Raw genomic sequence first — 13,389 nt, 5'->3', positions numbered from 1 at the left:
TGATATTATCTCGATATACAACATTTTTTTTTTATGGTTTTGATTATTTTTAATATCTGTATATTATTCTGATTCCTGGGCCAGTGGTATGGAAACCAACGCCTGGGACAGTGTTTTCCAAACTTTACATTACTACGCCTCCCTTTTAAAACAATCTAATCTAGGCGTCTCCCCCCTTTATTTCATTAAATACATTTCTACACAAAGTGCTTTTTTTCTTCAGTTCGATTCAACCAAAATTTAACAAAGGTTTTTGTTTCCATATAGCCATTTTTATTAGTCAGGAAATACACTACAAATAATTATACAATACAATTCTATATGTGAATTATCATCAATCACACACACCATATAATCACATCAAATTGTATCACACAGACACATTTATTATGAAACAATAATAACTCGGAACTGAAACAGCGCCGCAGGCGATTTTTTTTAACTAATAGAACGAATTTGTGGTGTTTATCTCACTTAATGGGTCGATCCGCAACGCCGGGCCCCCAGGCTGGAGCCCTGTCAACCCCCCTCTTGTAGGGGCTATGCAACAATAGTATAGAAATGAGGTATAATAAAATTAGTCTCGATATCAACTTACAGGTTTGCAAACAACCTAACTTTTATAGGACTGTTTTTTTATGTTGTTTATAGCTAGCGGCCGTTTTATAAACTATGCATTTGCAAACTGCAAACATGACGTGGCTACATTTGTGTGAAAATTTTCGCGCCTCCCTTCGCAACACTCCGCGCCTCCCAGTTTGGAAATCGCTAGCCTAGGACATCAGTCACTCGCGAAAGTTGTGTTGCCAAGAAAATCTCTTTCTCCCCACGCCTCTGTGATCTCTTCCTTTCTCTGCATTACGAGCTGGAATAAATCATGTTTCTCAACAGTGTTGCCAACCGTCGTTGACAAAAACATGGCAGACGGGGTACGAAAACAAGCTATTTGGCAGGAAAAAACGCTAGATTTCGTGAAAATAAAATTGTAATACTTGCCTTTAGAAAATAATGGCAAAAAAAATCACACCACAGTTTCCCAATTTTTTTTTAAATTGACAAATATAATTAATTAATTAAACTAACAACATATGATAAGCAATAATTAGGTAATACCAGAGAGTGGAATCCCCGATCATTATCAATGTGACGCCACATGCCTAAGCACACATTAAATTATAATATCTGATAACATTATAATTATTAATATAACGCCAAGAATGCTCATATTGTTTCATTGTGTTGTCTTATTTCACAAGTACCGACCTACTTTCATTAAATATCTGAATAAATAAAATAAATATCTAGCTTATTTTCAGCACATTTAAAGCTGTGGAAGACATCAAAAAATGCTAATAAAAACGCCATAAGCTAGATACATTTTTTGCACGCTAGATGCCTACCGAAAAATGCTAGATATTAAAAGAAAAACGCAGAGTTGACAACGCTGTTTCTCAATGTGATCAGCGCAGGAAATCCTCATCGTACTCAGTGACGTCCCGTGGGGGTAGGCAGATTGAGCGTCGCTTGGGGGCGGCAGTTACTCGAAGGGCGGCAAATCGAGAATAATCATTAGGTATATATAGAAATAATAACCTAAACTTAGTAATCGCGGAAATATCTCTCCAATAAAAAAATCAGCTCACTGGTTGGAAACAAAATGTATTAATTAACATAGAATGTTTAACCGGAGTGTTTCTTTGTCGGGTTTGCGATGTCTAGTTTACTTCCGTTGTCCTTGAACGTCGCATCCTTGATGACCACCAATGACACGTGCAGATTTGAGAATTATATATGAATTATCGGCAGGTACCTACATACTTACCTAATTAATTTATCCAAATATTTTTGCCAGTCACTCGCGAGTTTTGAAAGTTGTCAGGTGTATATTTAAATGTATCTGAAAACCGTAGACTCGCAATATTGTCATTGAAGTAGAGATGGCATTTAAATTAGATTTAGTGGTGTATATTTTGTTAGTAATGTATCTACCTCCAGGTTTCGTCCTTCGACCAATACGGATGTAATGCACTAATGTAGATCGTTGATCGCCCACCATCGAGTGCCCAGACTTGCATGTGTCTCGTTTTCAGAATATACTATATTTAATTTATTTTTCAATTCTGGTCTTTTTTTGTTGGAAAATAATATATACTTACCTAAAAATCTTCGACTATGTCCGATCCTAATAGGATCATATGGGCCTCCACAGAGTAGAGGTTTGTATTAACAGATTTTGTTTTTACGAGAAATGGATGTCAGCCACTTGCTCAACCTATTAGGTCCATACCCTGACCCACACACATATTGAAAAACAATAATATGTGTACTTGCCAGACCCAGGATTCGAACCTGGGACCCACGGCATGATAGTCCAATGCTTATGCCGCGCGGCCACCGTGGTAGTAGGTAGGTCCATTATATTATTTTTAACACTACAACGAGCCATCTAGTGCAGGATCCCATAGACTTTTCGTATACATAATATGCGGAACGCATTCTGACAATTGGAATAGGTTTTAGGGGTCACAAAGATATATAAAGTCGATGTTGCCAGACGATATTAGTGGTCAATTTTTTTTTATTGAGGTTTTTAATTTTTTTTCTTATAACCCACCAAAAATTGTTTTGGGTTCTTCAATAAAACCATGACCCAATCAGGGATTGATTGAAAATGCAATAATTGTACCATGCCATCGGCATGGCCGTAGAACGGTTCGTCCCGTTTGAAAAAATAAAAATAGCGGGTAGTGCAATGTGTTCAAAATTATCGATTCTTAGGATCCTCCTTGGCTTAAATTATTTTATTTAGTAGCATTTTTGTATAGAATCATCTAAATTGGTTTCTTTACTATATCTATGCATATGCCATTAGTTTTAGTATTATGGTTAATCCAGAAACAGTGTAGGTTGCACATATAGATAGGTAAATAAATGAAATAACGATAACCACTAACCACACTAAATACACATTTATTAAAAAAAAAAAAGAAACAAGTCGAATGTTCAAACTGCTTTTAGTATCATGATCACAGTTTTTACAAACACTACTTACACGTTTGCACAATGATATGCATGTCAAAGCCGATTTCTTATAACTATATGATATGTACGGCAGTTAGAATTACATTTGCATGGTTTAACTAAATCATTTGGCAGAGGTTTATTAGTCATTTGTCTTGGATACAAATTATTTTCTCGTAGTTGTTAGAAGTTGTAGGAAATCAATAGGCTCAATAGTGGATCAGATGAGCTTTTCCATAAATAAACTTGTGCTGAAGCCCTTAAACAGTGTAAATGCTTATAATATGTAAGCCTTGGAGATTTTCCCTTAGATGTGGCGGATGAATTGCAAAGATTTTTTTGTGAGCTCTCAAAATAAATTACAGCTTGTTAAATGTGTTTGCAAAAATCAACGAAGAAAGTGAGCTGTACATTTGTGGTGGATTTGACGACCCCACACAATGGTTTAAAATGCAGGGATCAATTTTCACTGACGCCATTGATTTAAAATCAAAATCATTTAGAAGCAGACTCTAGAATGTTCTGTCATAAATTTCATGCAATAAAAATGCAAAATTTGGAGATTATCACAGTCCCGATACAGATGTTTTAATTTTAGGCATTAATTTCTGGAATAAACTTGCAACGATTGGTTGCCGTGGATTATGGTTTGAGGGATCTCAGAAGAAATCCCATGTTTTAGGATGCCATTTGGCAGCTGAATCTCTTGGCAAAAATATTTGTAATATTTTTCCAGCATTACATTCTTTAACCGGCTGCGACACCACTAGTGGCATAAGTACAAAGAAACAAGCTTTAGCCATCTCGTCAATGAGTTTTGTTCAGGATTCAATTTCAGCTTTAGGAAATGGTTTGTTGGAGACCAAGGCAGTTTCAAGACCTGGAAAAAGTTTGCACTTACTTATTATGTAAACAAAAAACAACAGCGGATGAGCTTCGGCATAAATTTATTTCCCAAAATATTGGATTTAGTTTAAATTTGTCAAGAGTGATATGCAGATATGATTAATTTTATTTACACTGTTTAAAGGCTTCAGCACAGTTTTATTTATGGAAAAGCTCATCTGATCCATTATCTGAGCCTATTGATTTTTTACAACTTGGCTATGAGTTACGACAAAATAATTTGTATCCAAGACAAATGACGAATGAACCTCTGCAAAAGTATTTAATTAAATCACGCAAATGTAATTCTAACTGCCGTACATTATCATGTAGTTATAAGAAATCGGCTTTGACATGTATATCATTGTGCAAATGTGTAAGTAGTGTTTGTAAAAACTGTGATCATGATACTTAAAGCAGTTTGAACATTCGATTTGTTTTTTTTTTTTTTTTTTAATAAATGTGTACTTAGTGTGATTAGTGGTTATCGTTATTTAATATATTCACCAACCTATATATTATGCAACCTACGCCGTTTCTGGATTAACCATAATACTAAAACTAGTGTCATATGCATAGATATAGTAAAGAAACCAATCTGGGTGATTCTATACAAAATGCCACTAAATAAAATAATTTAAGCCAAGGAGGATCCTAAGAATCGATAATTTTGAACACATTGCACTACCCGCTATTTTTATTTTTTCAAACGGGACGAACCGTTCTACGACCATGCCGATGGCATGGTACAATTATTGCATTTTCAATCAATCCCTGATTCGGTCATGGTTTTATTGAAGAACCCAGAACAATTTTTGGTGGGTTATAAGAAAAAAAATTAAAACCTCAATAAAAAAAATTGACCACTAATATCGCCTGGCAACATCGACATTATATATCTTTGTGACCCCAAAAACCCATTCCAATTGTCAGAATGTGTTCCGCATATTATGTATACGAAAAGTCTATGGGATCCTGCACTAATCGTAATCGTAGTGAAACAGTAGTGTAATAATTAGTAATAGAAGATAAACAATCATAAACACCCACGTTTGAAATAATACCTATTTTGTGATTTGTGACCTCGCCAAGAATCGAATCCGGATAGAGCCCCCGGATGAAAGGCCAGCGCCTTACGCACTGAACTACAAGCGCCGTTTGATCTTCGGTCTTCTTGTAGACGGTCACCGAGGTATCACACTTGCTTCACCCTCTTTACCAGTTACTTACGAGTTACGACTATTATAGTCGTTTTTTAAGGGTATTCTAAGCCCACACACTTTCTGATCACCAAGCATTGAAGGTCTTCGACATTATCCGCCAGTAGAACTGTATCGTCCGCATTCGAAGCTTATGGACCCGTCTACCATTCATCTTTATATCATTCTGGATGTCGTCATTAGATCTGATTCTTTTAAAATATACCTAATCTTTAAATTTTCTAACCTACCCCTGATCAGACCTTTCGTAATAATAAATAATATATAGGTACCTATTTCTTGTTATTGTAAAAAGTTGATTATGCCATTATGGCGACATTTGTTTATTTGTCAGTACATACTATTATGCATATGTTTTCATTTCACAATATGTTCTTCTTCTTCGTCGGCGCTACATCCCAAGGTGGGACTTTGCCAGTCTTCTCCAGTTTCCAAGTCTTTCCGTCATACAGTTCTCCTCAACAAAATCACTCCACCTAATTCTTGGCTTCCGCTAGAGTACCCACCTGGTCAGGATCTTTAGAACCCTGTGATCAGGCATTCTCTCAACGTGGCCCGCCCATCACAGTGACTTTGCGCTTCACAAAATTCGTGTCCGGAAATTTGTACGTATGCAGTTCGCCGTATCACACTTCACCGTGAAATGTTGTATCGGAATTATATGATCGTATATGAAAAACCGTCCAACCTCTTTGGGTCGTATAGTACTGAGATAAAATTCATGTCTAAATACAACACGTTTCTTGTCGTATACAGCAATGCTCCGCAACCGGTGTGCCGTGAGACGATGCTAGGTGTGCCGCGGCGCATTGCCCAAAAGAAATACAAATAATTTCGTACATTATACAATACTTACTTAATAGCCAAAATTTCGTACATGGCTGGTAATATATTTGAGCACCTGTATTAACTTAATAAAACAATGCAAGGTCAGAATTAAATATATTGACGTGCTCTGATAAAGTAGAAGGAGTTCAGACGAGGATCTCTACAAATGTAGCAAAGGACCTACCAGACCACCATTGAAAACAAATAATAATTAATTTTGGATCCGTCTCAAAAACATTTAACTTTACTGCAAAATAAATTTAATCATTACTTTCATACAATCAATATGACTGGATTCAAAACCCTTTTGCAACCAATGATGAAAATTCTATAGAAGCGCTTTTCTCTAAATTCGAGGGATTGGTTGGATTGAGAAACGACGGGACGCTAAAACTGACCTTCGCCGATGTTCCATTTGCTATTTTCTGGATTTCGGTTAATAAAGAATATCCTCGGATTTCCGACAAGGCTATCGCAGTTCAGCTCCCATTTCCTATGACATATCTAGGTGAGCAAAGTTTTTCAACTCAATTCAAAATAATTAGCAGTCTTGCTGGAAGGGTCTTAACCGAGAACTTCGTGTTGCTCTTTCAAATAGCAAGTCAAGATATATAAAACTTTTACGTTCATTGAAACAAGCTCAGTTATCACATTAATTAGTTATTATATTGATAATACAAATACAAGGAAATATGTACAATTTTAGTTCTTCGTCGTGTGTTATGTTGTTTGTATATTTAATTATTCATAAAATAAAAAAACATAAATTAATGTAATTTTGGTGCATGGCCCCCACAAGAGGGGAGCTGACTGCAGTGGCGAAGGGTGGAGGTAGGCTGTTAAGATTCGCTATAAATAGTGCACACTAAACTTTTTTAGTCATATGTATTTGTCTTTATTGAACTAAGACTACAATTTACAGATGGTGTTAGTTAGTTTTTAAAAATCAATTAAACCCTGCCTAAACGAAACCATAATAGTTTTGGTCTAATTTGGGCAATACGACAAAATTGTGCACACTTTTTTATTCATAATTATTTGTTTTCGTTGGATTAAAAATACATATTGCATATATTGTTGGTTATTTTTTTAAATTCATTAAGCCCTGCCTAAACGAAACTATAATAAATTAAAAATATTCGTCTATTTATATAATATTCAAAGTTATGTATGATTTAATTGCATAATTTTAGATATTTTATAGATATACATGCATTTTTTGACTATTATCTATTATGGCTTGGTTTCTCAGGGTTTAATTGAATTTTAAAAACTAACCAACACTATCTGTAAATTGTAGTCTTATTTCAACGAAAACAAATATCTATGTCTGAAAAAGTTTAATGTGCACTGTTTATGGCGGATCTTAACAGCCTACCTCCACCCTTCGCCACTGGCTGACTGGGCTCTAGCCTGTGGGCCCAGGCTTAGGGGGGGGGGGCGGCGTGGTAGGTCAACCAGATAAGTGAGATAAACACAAATTACAAATTTGCATTAATAGTAAAAAAAAGTCGCCTGCGTATTAATATTTTAAAAGATTCGATTGTAGGATCCAATTAATTATTATTTCGTCAAAACTCGACAAATAATGAAATTATTCTTAACCCGACAACAACTATCCATAATTTTATTCAAGTGGATGTATCAATAAATACAAAAAATTGCTAAACATACAATCAATATCATTAATTTTACCTCGAACACCATTTGAAAAATGCTATCTTACAGTATCACACAGTCTTTAACCTTAGGGATAGGTAGGGGGCCCCGCCAAAAATGATGGCTTGGGGTCCCCCTCCAGGATGTGGGGTCCATGTTTTGGCGTATAAATTGTTTTACGTGTGGTGTGCCGTGGAATTCTGAGAAGACCTTTGGCGTGCCGTGGGTGAGAAAAGGTTGCGGAGCACTGGTATACAGGATCCCAGCGACAAACAATTTTTGAAAATAGCCGATATACTGGATTATTTGTTAGGTTACGTTAAGTTACGATGTTATAAAATTGGAACATTATTGTCTGCAATGCTCCACAAACAACTCGTAATTTTTTCAACGGTGCTATAGAAATGACCGTATACCTAGTACCTATACGGTTATCTCTTTCCGATAAAAAAGCTCACGGGGAACTGTGCTACCGTGAAAATTTCTTAATACGTACAATTGACATGTTACCACAAATTTTGCCTACGGCTTGGAAACATTTCAAGTAGATTATTATTTATATTTCTTTAGTCAAATTTCTTTAAGGCGAAATAGAAATAATTAAATATAATAACATTTCGAAATCACATTCAAACGCTTCAATTTATATGTATTTATAATAATTTGTGTGTATAATAACTTTTATCAATAAAAATTGTATACTTTCGTTATTTTTTTGAGATCCTTATTGTGCAAGTGTGTTATAAGCAAGGCTTCGACAAAAACGATGCATAAGTGCGAGTGAGAAAGTATTCGGCACCCTTATAATCTCTGCGACACGCGCTAGAGTAAGATAAAAGGTTTACAGATGTGGGAGATGATTTGCTACGGTGTCGCCGCAAAATCTTACTTTATTGCTAAAACTAAGCGTCGATAACCGTGTTGCTAAAATTGCTATTGCTATCGTTGTATTAAAATATGGTAGCCGTACTAATAAGCAAGAAGATGGTATTACGTTTCATAGGTAAGTTGATACATGTTCGTGATAATTTATTTGTATATTATTATGTATTTTAACATCAAGGGACCTAGTGTTTCTTTAAAATAATTTTAATTATGGATATCTTTACCTAATGGTTGCATTTTGACCGCTCAAAAATACTATATAACGTAAAAAAAAATAGAAAATTATATTTTAATTTTGAGCGTCTAGTGCGAGGACTTTGGGCGAGCACTAGCGAAATGGTCTATGGTCTCAAACATTTGTACACGAATGCGTTCGCTCGCCCACAAACCAAACGCACGGCACGCAGCTTTATTTAGTAATGCAATGGGTGGCGTCTAGATGTATCTATAGTCTAAGGTCATAAGTCATATTATCATAATCGAGCCGCCATCCGTGCTTTAGAGATACTAGAAAAATGTTGAGAGCTCCTACACTAGATTGTACCTACATAATAAACTGACACTCATTATTATTTGTTTGATTTGCGTGAATATTATTATTTCATAGATACCTACCGAATATCTCATTACATTATTATACAAATGGCTACATATTATTTTCTATCGCGGACAATAGGTATATATTAATTATTATTCTGATTTGTGTGCTATCTGCCGTGCTAAACCAGATACGCGTGAAAGTCTGGCCATTTGACGCCAATCTATACAATATAAGAATTTTATACAATAGTTATGGTGTTTTAAATTTAAATATGTAATCAATGTACCTAATCATGTTTGGTATACTTAACTAAACGTATTTTTTTTTATCGTCATTTTCGTGTTGGCGCAACTTTCGATTGTATCTATAAGGAGCGCATGCAAGGGGGGTGTTTTCGGGTCCGAAAAACCTCCTCCCCCAGAAACAGAAGAATTACAAATTATTTAGGTAATTGGAATATTTCTTCTCCTTATTCTTCGTCAAGACCTCGTCACTGAGGATCATGGTCTGGATGATTTGGCAGTTCTATGAACGGGATGACCCCACTCCTCTCGGCACTCTACGATACGCGCGGCATGTGTCAGTAAAACACTGACTCATAAATTGTCATCCGATGTTTACTTTAATATTCTGACGTGTCATGTCTAAAGCCGCATCTAGACCAAGCGAGAGAATGTTTGTTTTTCCCCCACTCCAACCAAATTCTGTTGAGCGAGCATAAGAATTTCGCTGGAGTGGGGGAAGAACGAAAATTCGCTTGCTTGGTCTAAATGAGGCTTAAAAGACAAGACAGTGCGGAGACAGCTCGCAACAGATTGTATGTGAACATCCTTAGTTATCCTGCGAGCCAAATATTTATAGCTGGAATCAAAGTGCGGAGTGTCTGGGTATGGGGAATGTATATGGAAAAGTGCGGTATTCAGCGGTTGAAGCGACGACCAACTATAAGTATGTAGTAGTCAGATTAATTTGGAAATCAATGGAACCTGCTAGATTTTCCTAAGTCTTCTCCTTAAAAATCTTTTATTTTTTAAATTATGGATATATTTTCAAAATGGACCCTGTCCCCTAAAGCATTTTCTGTGTGCGCGCCTGATCTAATGATGGTGTAATGAGTTTGCTCGGTCATACGTGTTGCCACTTTGTGAAGAATAAAATATTTCTGTCACATTCCTAACTAATTATTTTATAAATAAATAAAAAAAACTAACTAGCCAAGCTTATAAATAGTTAAATGTTATTAAGATAAAGTGGGTATAAAAAAAATCGGTGTGTGTACTTATGCACGCGCGTTAGAAGTTATACTTCTTTGGCGTAACAAAACAAAAACAAAACTTGTGATAAACTAGATTCTTTGACTAGCTCTTAATTATCTTGTTAAATTACGCAGGTATACCGGAGTTACAGTTACCGTGTTAATACCGCAGGCGACTTTTTTTACTGTTAATAAAATAATATGAAAAGTGCATTAGCAAACTAACCAAGAACTCAGTAAACAGATTTTTGTTTGCTTCAATATATCAGGCACAGAAATTTAAAAGTGGAAACATGGCAAACTATTTTTTTTTTTGTAATTCTGATTTCCAAAGCTCCATTTTTTTATGAATGCCTTCACTTCGTCTTTTTAAATCAGTGAATGCATTTATTCACTCATATTTTTTTTAATTTCGACCAAATAGACAAGTTTAACAACAAAATTATTCTTCCTAAACAAATTTTTCTCAAATTTCAACATTATGATTTGACCCTTTTATTTCATTCACGAGATAGCCAGCGCGCTTCACAATAGTATAGAAGTGAGGTATTATAAAATTAGTCTCCATATTTTCAGACAGGTTTGCAAACAACTTTTTGTAGGACTGTTTTTTTATTAGGTTTATAACTAGTGGCCGTTTTAGAAACTATGCATTTGCAAACTGCAAACCTGTGGCTACATTAATTGTGTTTAACTTCGCTTCGCAACACTCCGCGCCTCCCAGTTTGGAAATCGTTGATCTATAGAGTGTGACCTGGAACGAAACAAGAAGACTGGCGAGCGACAGGGATTCTTGGAGGCGTCGCGTGGTGTCCATATGCTCCACCTAAGGGGCGGATATGGCCGAAGAAGAAGAAGATTTTTCAACTTTTTCATATACCTACGTAGTAACTTTCTTCATAATAATGTCGTGTCTAATTAGAATTCATATAATTGCGTACGCAGTAGATATTCCACTCACGAAATTTCCTCGAATTTTATCTCCACAATTAAATTTTATTCATTCCTATAAACACAAAGAAAATGTACCCAATTACAATTAGATATGCAATGTGCATTGACACTGTGAATGCTAAACTAAAATGCGTAGATAACGGGCCACACAATATCCTATTTAAATAAAAATAAACAATCGCTAATAAATAATTACTTTTTGTCAATTTTATCATTATTATTACTAGAGTGCCTTCACCCCCCACCAGAGTCAATACACGCGCAAAACGACAACGACCACTAATGCAATGTTTGAGTTCTATTATCTCGAAAAGTAAATCGATGACACCCATTTTTTACATTCCTATCTGGAAACCATCAACGAAGAGTCTATCAATAAAGGTTTCAGATCTATAGAATCATTACCACAAAAAAGTTGTGCCTATAAAAAATAATGCAATATTTAAGTTTCATTATCTCGAAAAGAAGATCGACGACATCACATGTGTTCTTTTTTTAATCTGGAAACCGTCCATGAGGAATCTATTAGTGAAGGTTTTAAAACTGTGTTTGATTTAAAGGAACACCGTGAATAAATAATATATATTATATACAGTGCAGTACAGTGGCGAAGGGTGGAGGTAGGCTGGGGAGATCCGACATAAATAGTGCACACTAAACTTTGTCAGTCATACGTATTTGTTTTCATTGCACTATTCACACTGTACAAGTCACGTACGCGACATGTGGATACATATTGCATACATGTATCACCGTGTGAAGTTCATTTAATATATCCAGTGATGTCCCGTGGGGGTAGGCAGATTGAGCGTCGCCTGGGGGCGGCAGTTACTCAAAGGGCGGCAAATCGAGGAGAATAATTACGTATATATATAGAAAGGTACCTAAACTTAGTAATAACTGAAATATCTTTCCATTAAAAAAATCAGCTCACTGGTTGGAAACAAAATATATAAATTAGGTACTTACTTTAAAATTTTCAACAGGACTTTATTTTTTTGTCGGGTTCGCGATTTGTAGTTTACTTCCGCTGTCCTTGGACGTCACGTTCTTCAGTCACTCGCGAGTTATGGAAGTTGTCAGGTGTATTTTTAAATGTACCTATCAGAAACCGTATACTCGCAATATTGTCTATTAAAGCAGAGATGGCATTTATGTTAGATTTAGTAGTATACCTATATCTTGTTAGCTAGGGGCGGCAGGTTATATGAAAGTATGGTGAAGCCGGCTAGTATGGCAAAAAAGTATGGTGGGGCGGGCTGGTAATCAATTTGTGGCAAAATTTGAACGTTAACATTATATTATATGGGTACGTTATAATGACTGAAGTAAATCCTCTGTGATGCCCTGAATTTTTTTTATCGCGCCGCTATTTTTCGTAAGTTATCGGCTATTGTTGACCTGCTTCATTCAGCTGTATGAGAAAGCCGATTCCTTTCCCCTCTTTTCATTTAATACCTCTATGCTTGTTAGTAATGTATCCATACAACACAATTCTTAGATATTGGAGTCATGAAAGGATGATAAAAAGTGATGGATAAAAAGTGATGTATAAAAAAATGTGGCGGCATTTTGGAACTGCCTAGGGGCGGCATTTTGTCTAGGGACGTCACTGAATATATCTATGGTGTGAAGACATGTCAGTAACCCCAATATTCGTCATACCTGTATCGAATACATTAATCTTCTTTCTGACACAGATCTATGGATATTTATTTTAAGAGAACACCGTACAGACCTTTCATATAAGTTGAAGTCCTATTACAAGCTTATGCAGATACTAGTTATGTCACTACCCAAGATCTTTTATTTATTATTTGCACAGAGTCTCTCTAATAAATACAAATTATATCATTACATAAATATTTTTTCTTTTTCCAGACTGGTCCAGTAATACCAATGCCAGTTCCGTCAAGTTATAATGACATCACTCAGGATCACAATATCAGAGACCACGTCGGGCTGGTGTGGTACGACAGAAAATTCTTCGTTCCTGACTCCTGGAGACGCTCCGAGAGCAGAATCTGGCTTAGGTTCGGAAGCGTGCACTACGCTGCTCAGATCGTAAGTCTTTGACCTTATCGAACCAATTAGTACGGACAAAGTAAAGGACTGTGACGATTATATTGTAACGTTTATCT

The 13,389-nt window shown here is 35.7% G+C and overlaps 1 protein-coding gene across 2 annotated transcripts in view; it reads left to right on the top strand.

Annotated features, from left to right (window-relative positions):
- LOC147074057 (beta-glucuronidase) overlaps positions 1-13,389 on the top strand; it is a 69,812-nt gene that overhangs the window by 34,165 nt on the left and 22,258 nt on the right. For both annotated transcript variants that reach the window (XM_085944629.1, XM_085944630.1), the window contains exon 3: positions 13,130-13,312. In XM_085944629.1, the coding sequence (XP_085800755.1) occupies positions 13,130-13,312 (183 nt within the window). The remainder of the gene's footprint in view (positions 1-13,129; positions 13,313-13,389) is intronic.

Source organism: Rhyacophila brunnea, unplaced genomic scaffold (assembly GCF_057557595.1).
Source record: "Rhyacophila brunnea isolate RB1 unplaced genomic scaffold, BYU_Rbru_1.0 scaffold_17, whole genome shotgun sequence".
In the NCBI taxonomy this organism is placed as follows: Eukaryota; Metazoa; Arthropoda; class Insecta; order Trichoptera; family Rhyacophilidae; genus Rhyacophila; species Rhyacophila brunnea.
Note: the sequence above shows the minus strand (reverse complement) of the source record. Positions and strands in the feature narration are given on the sequence as shown.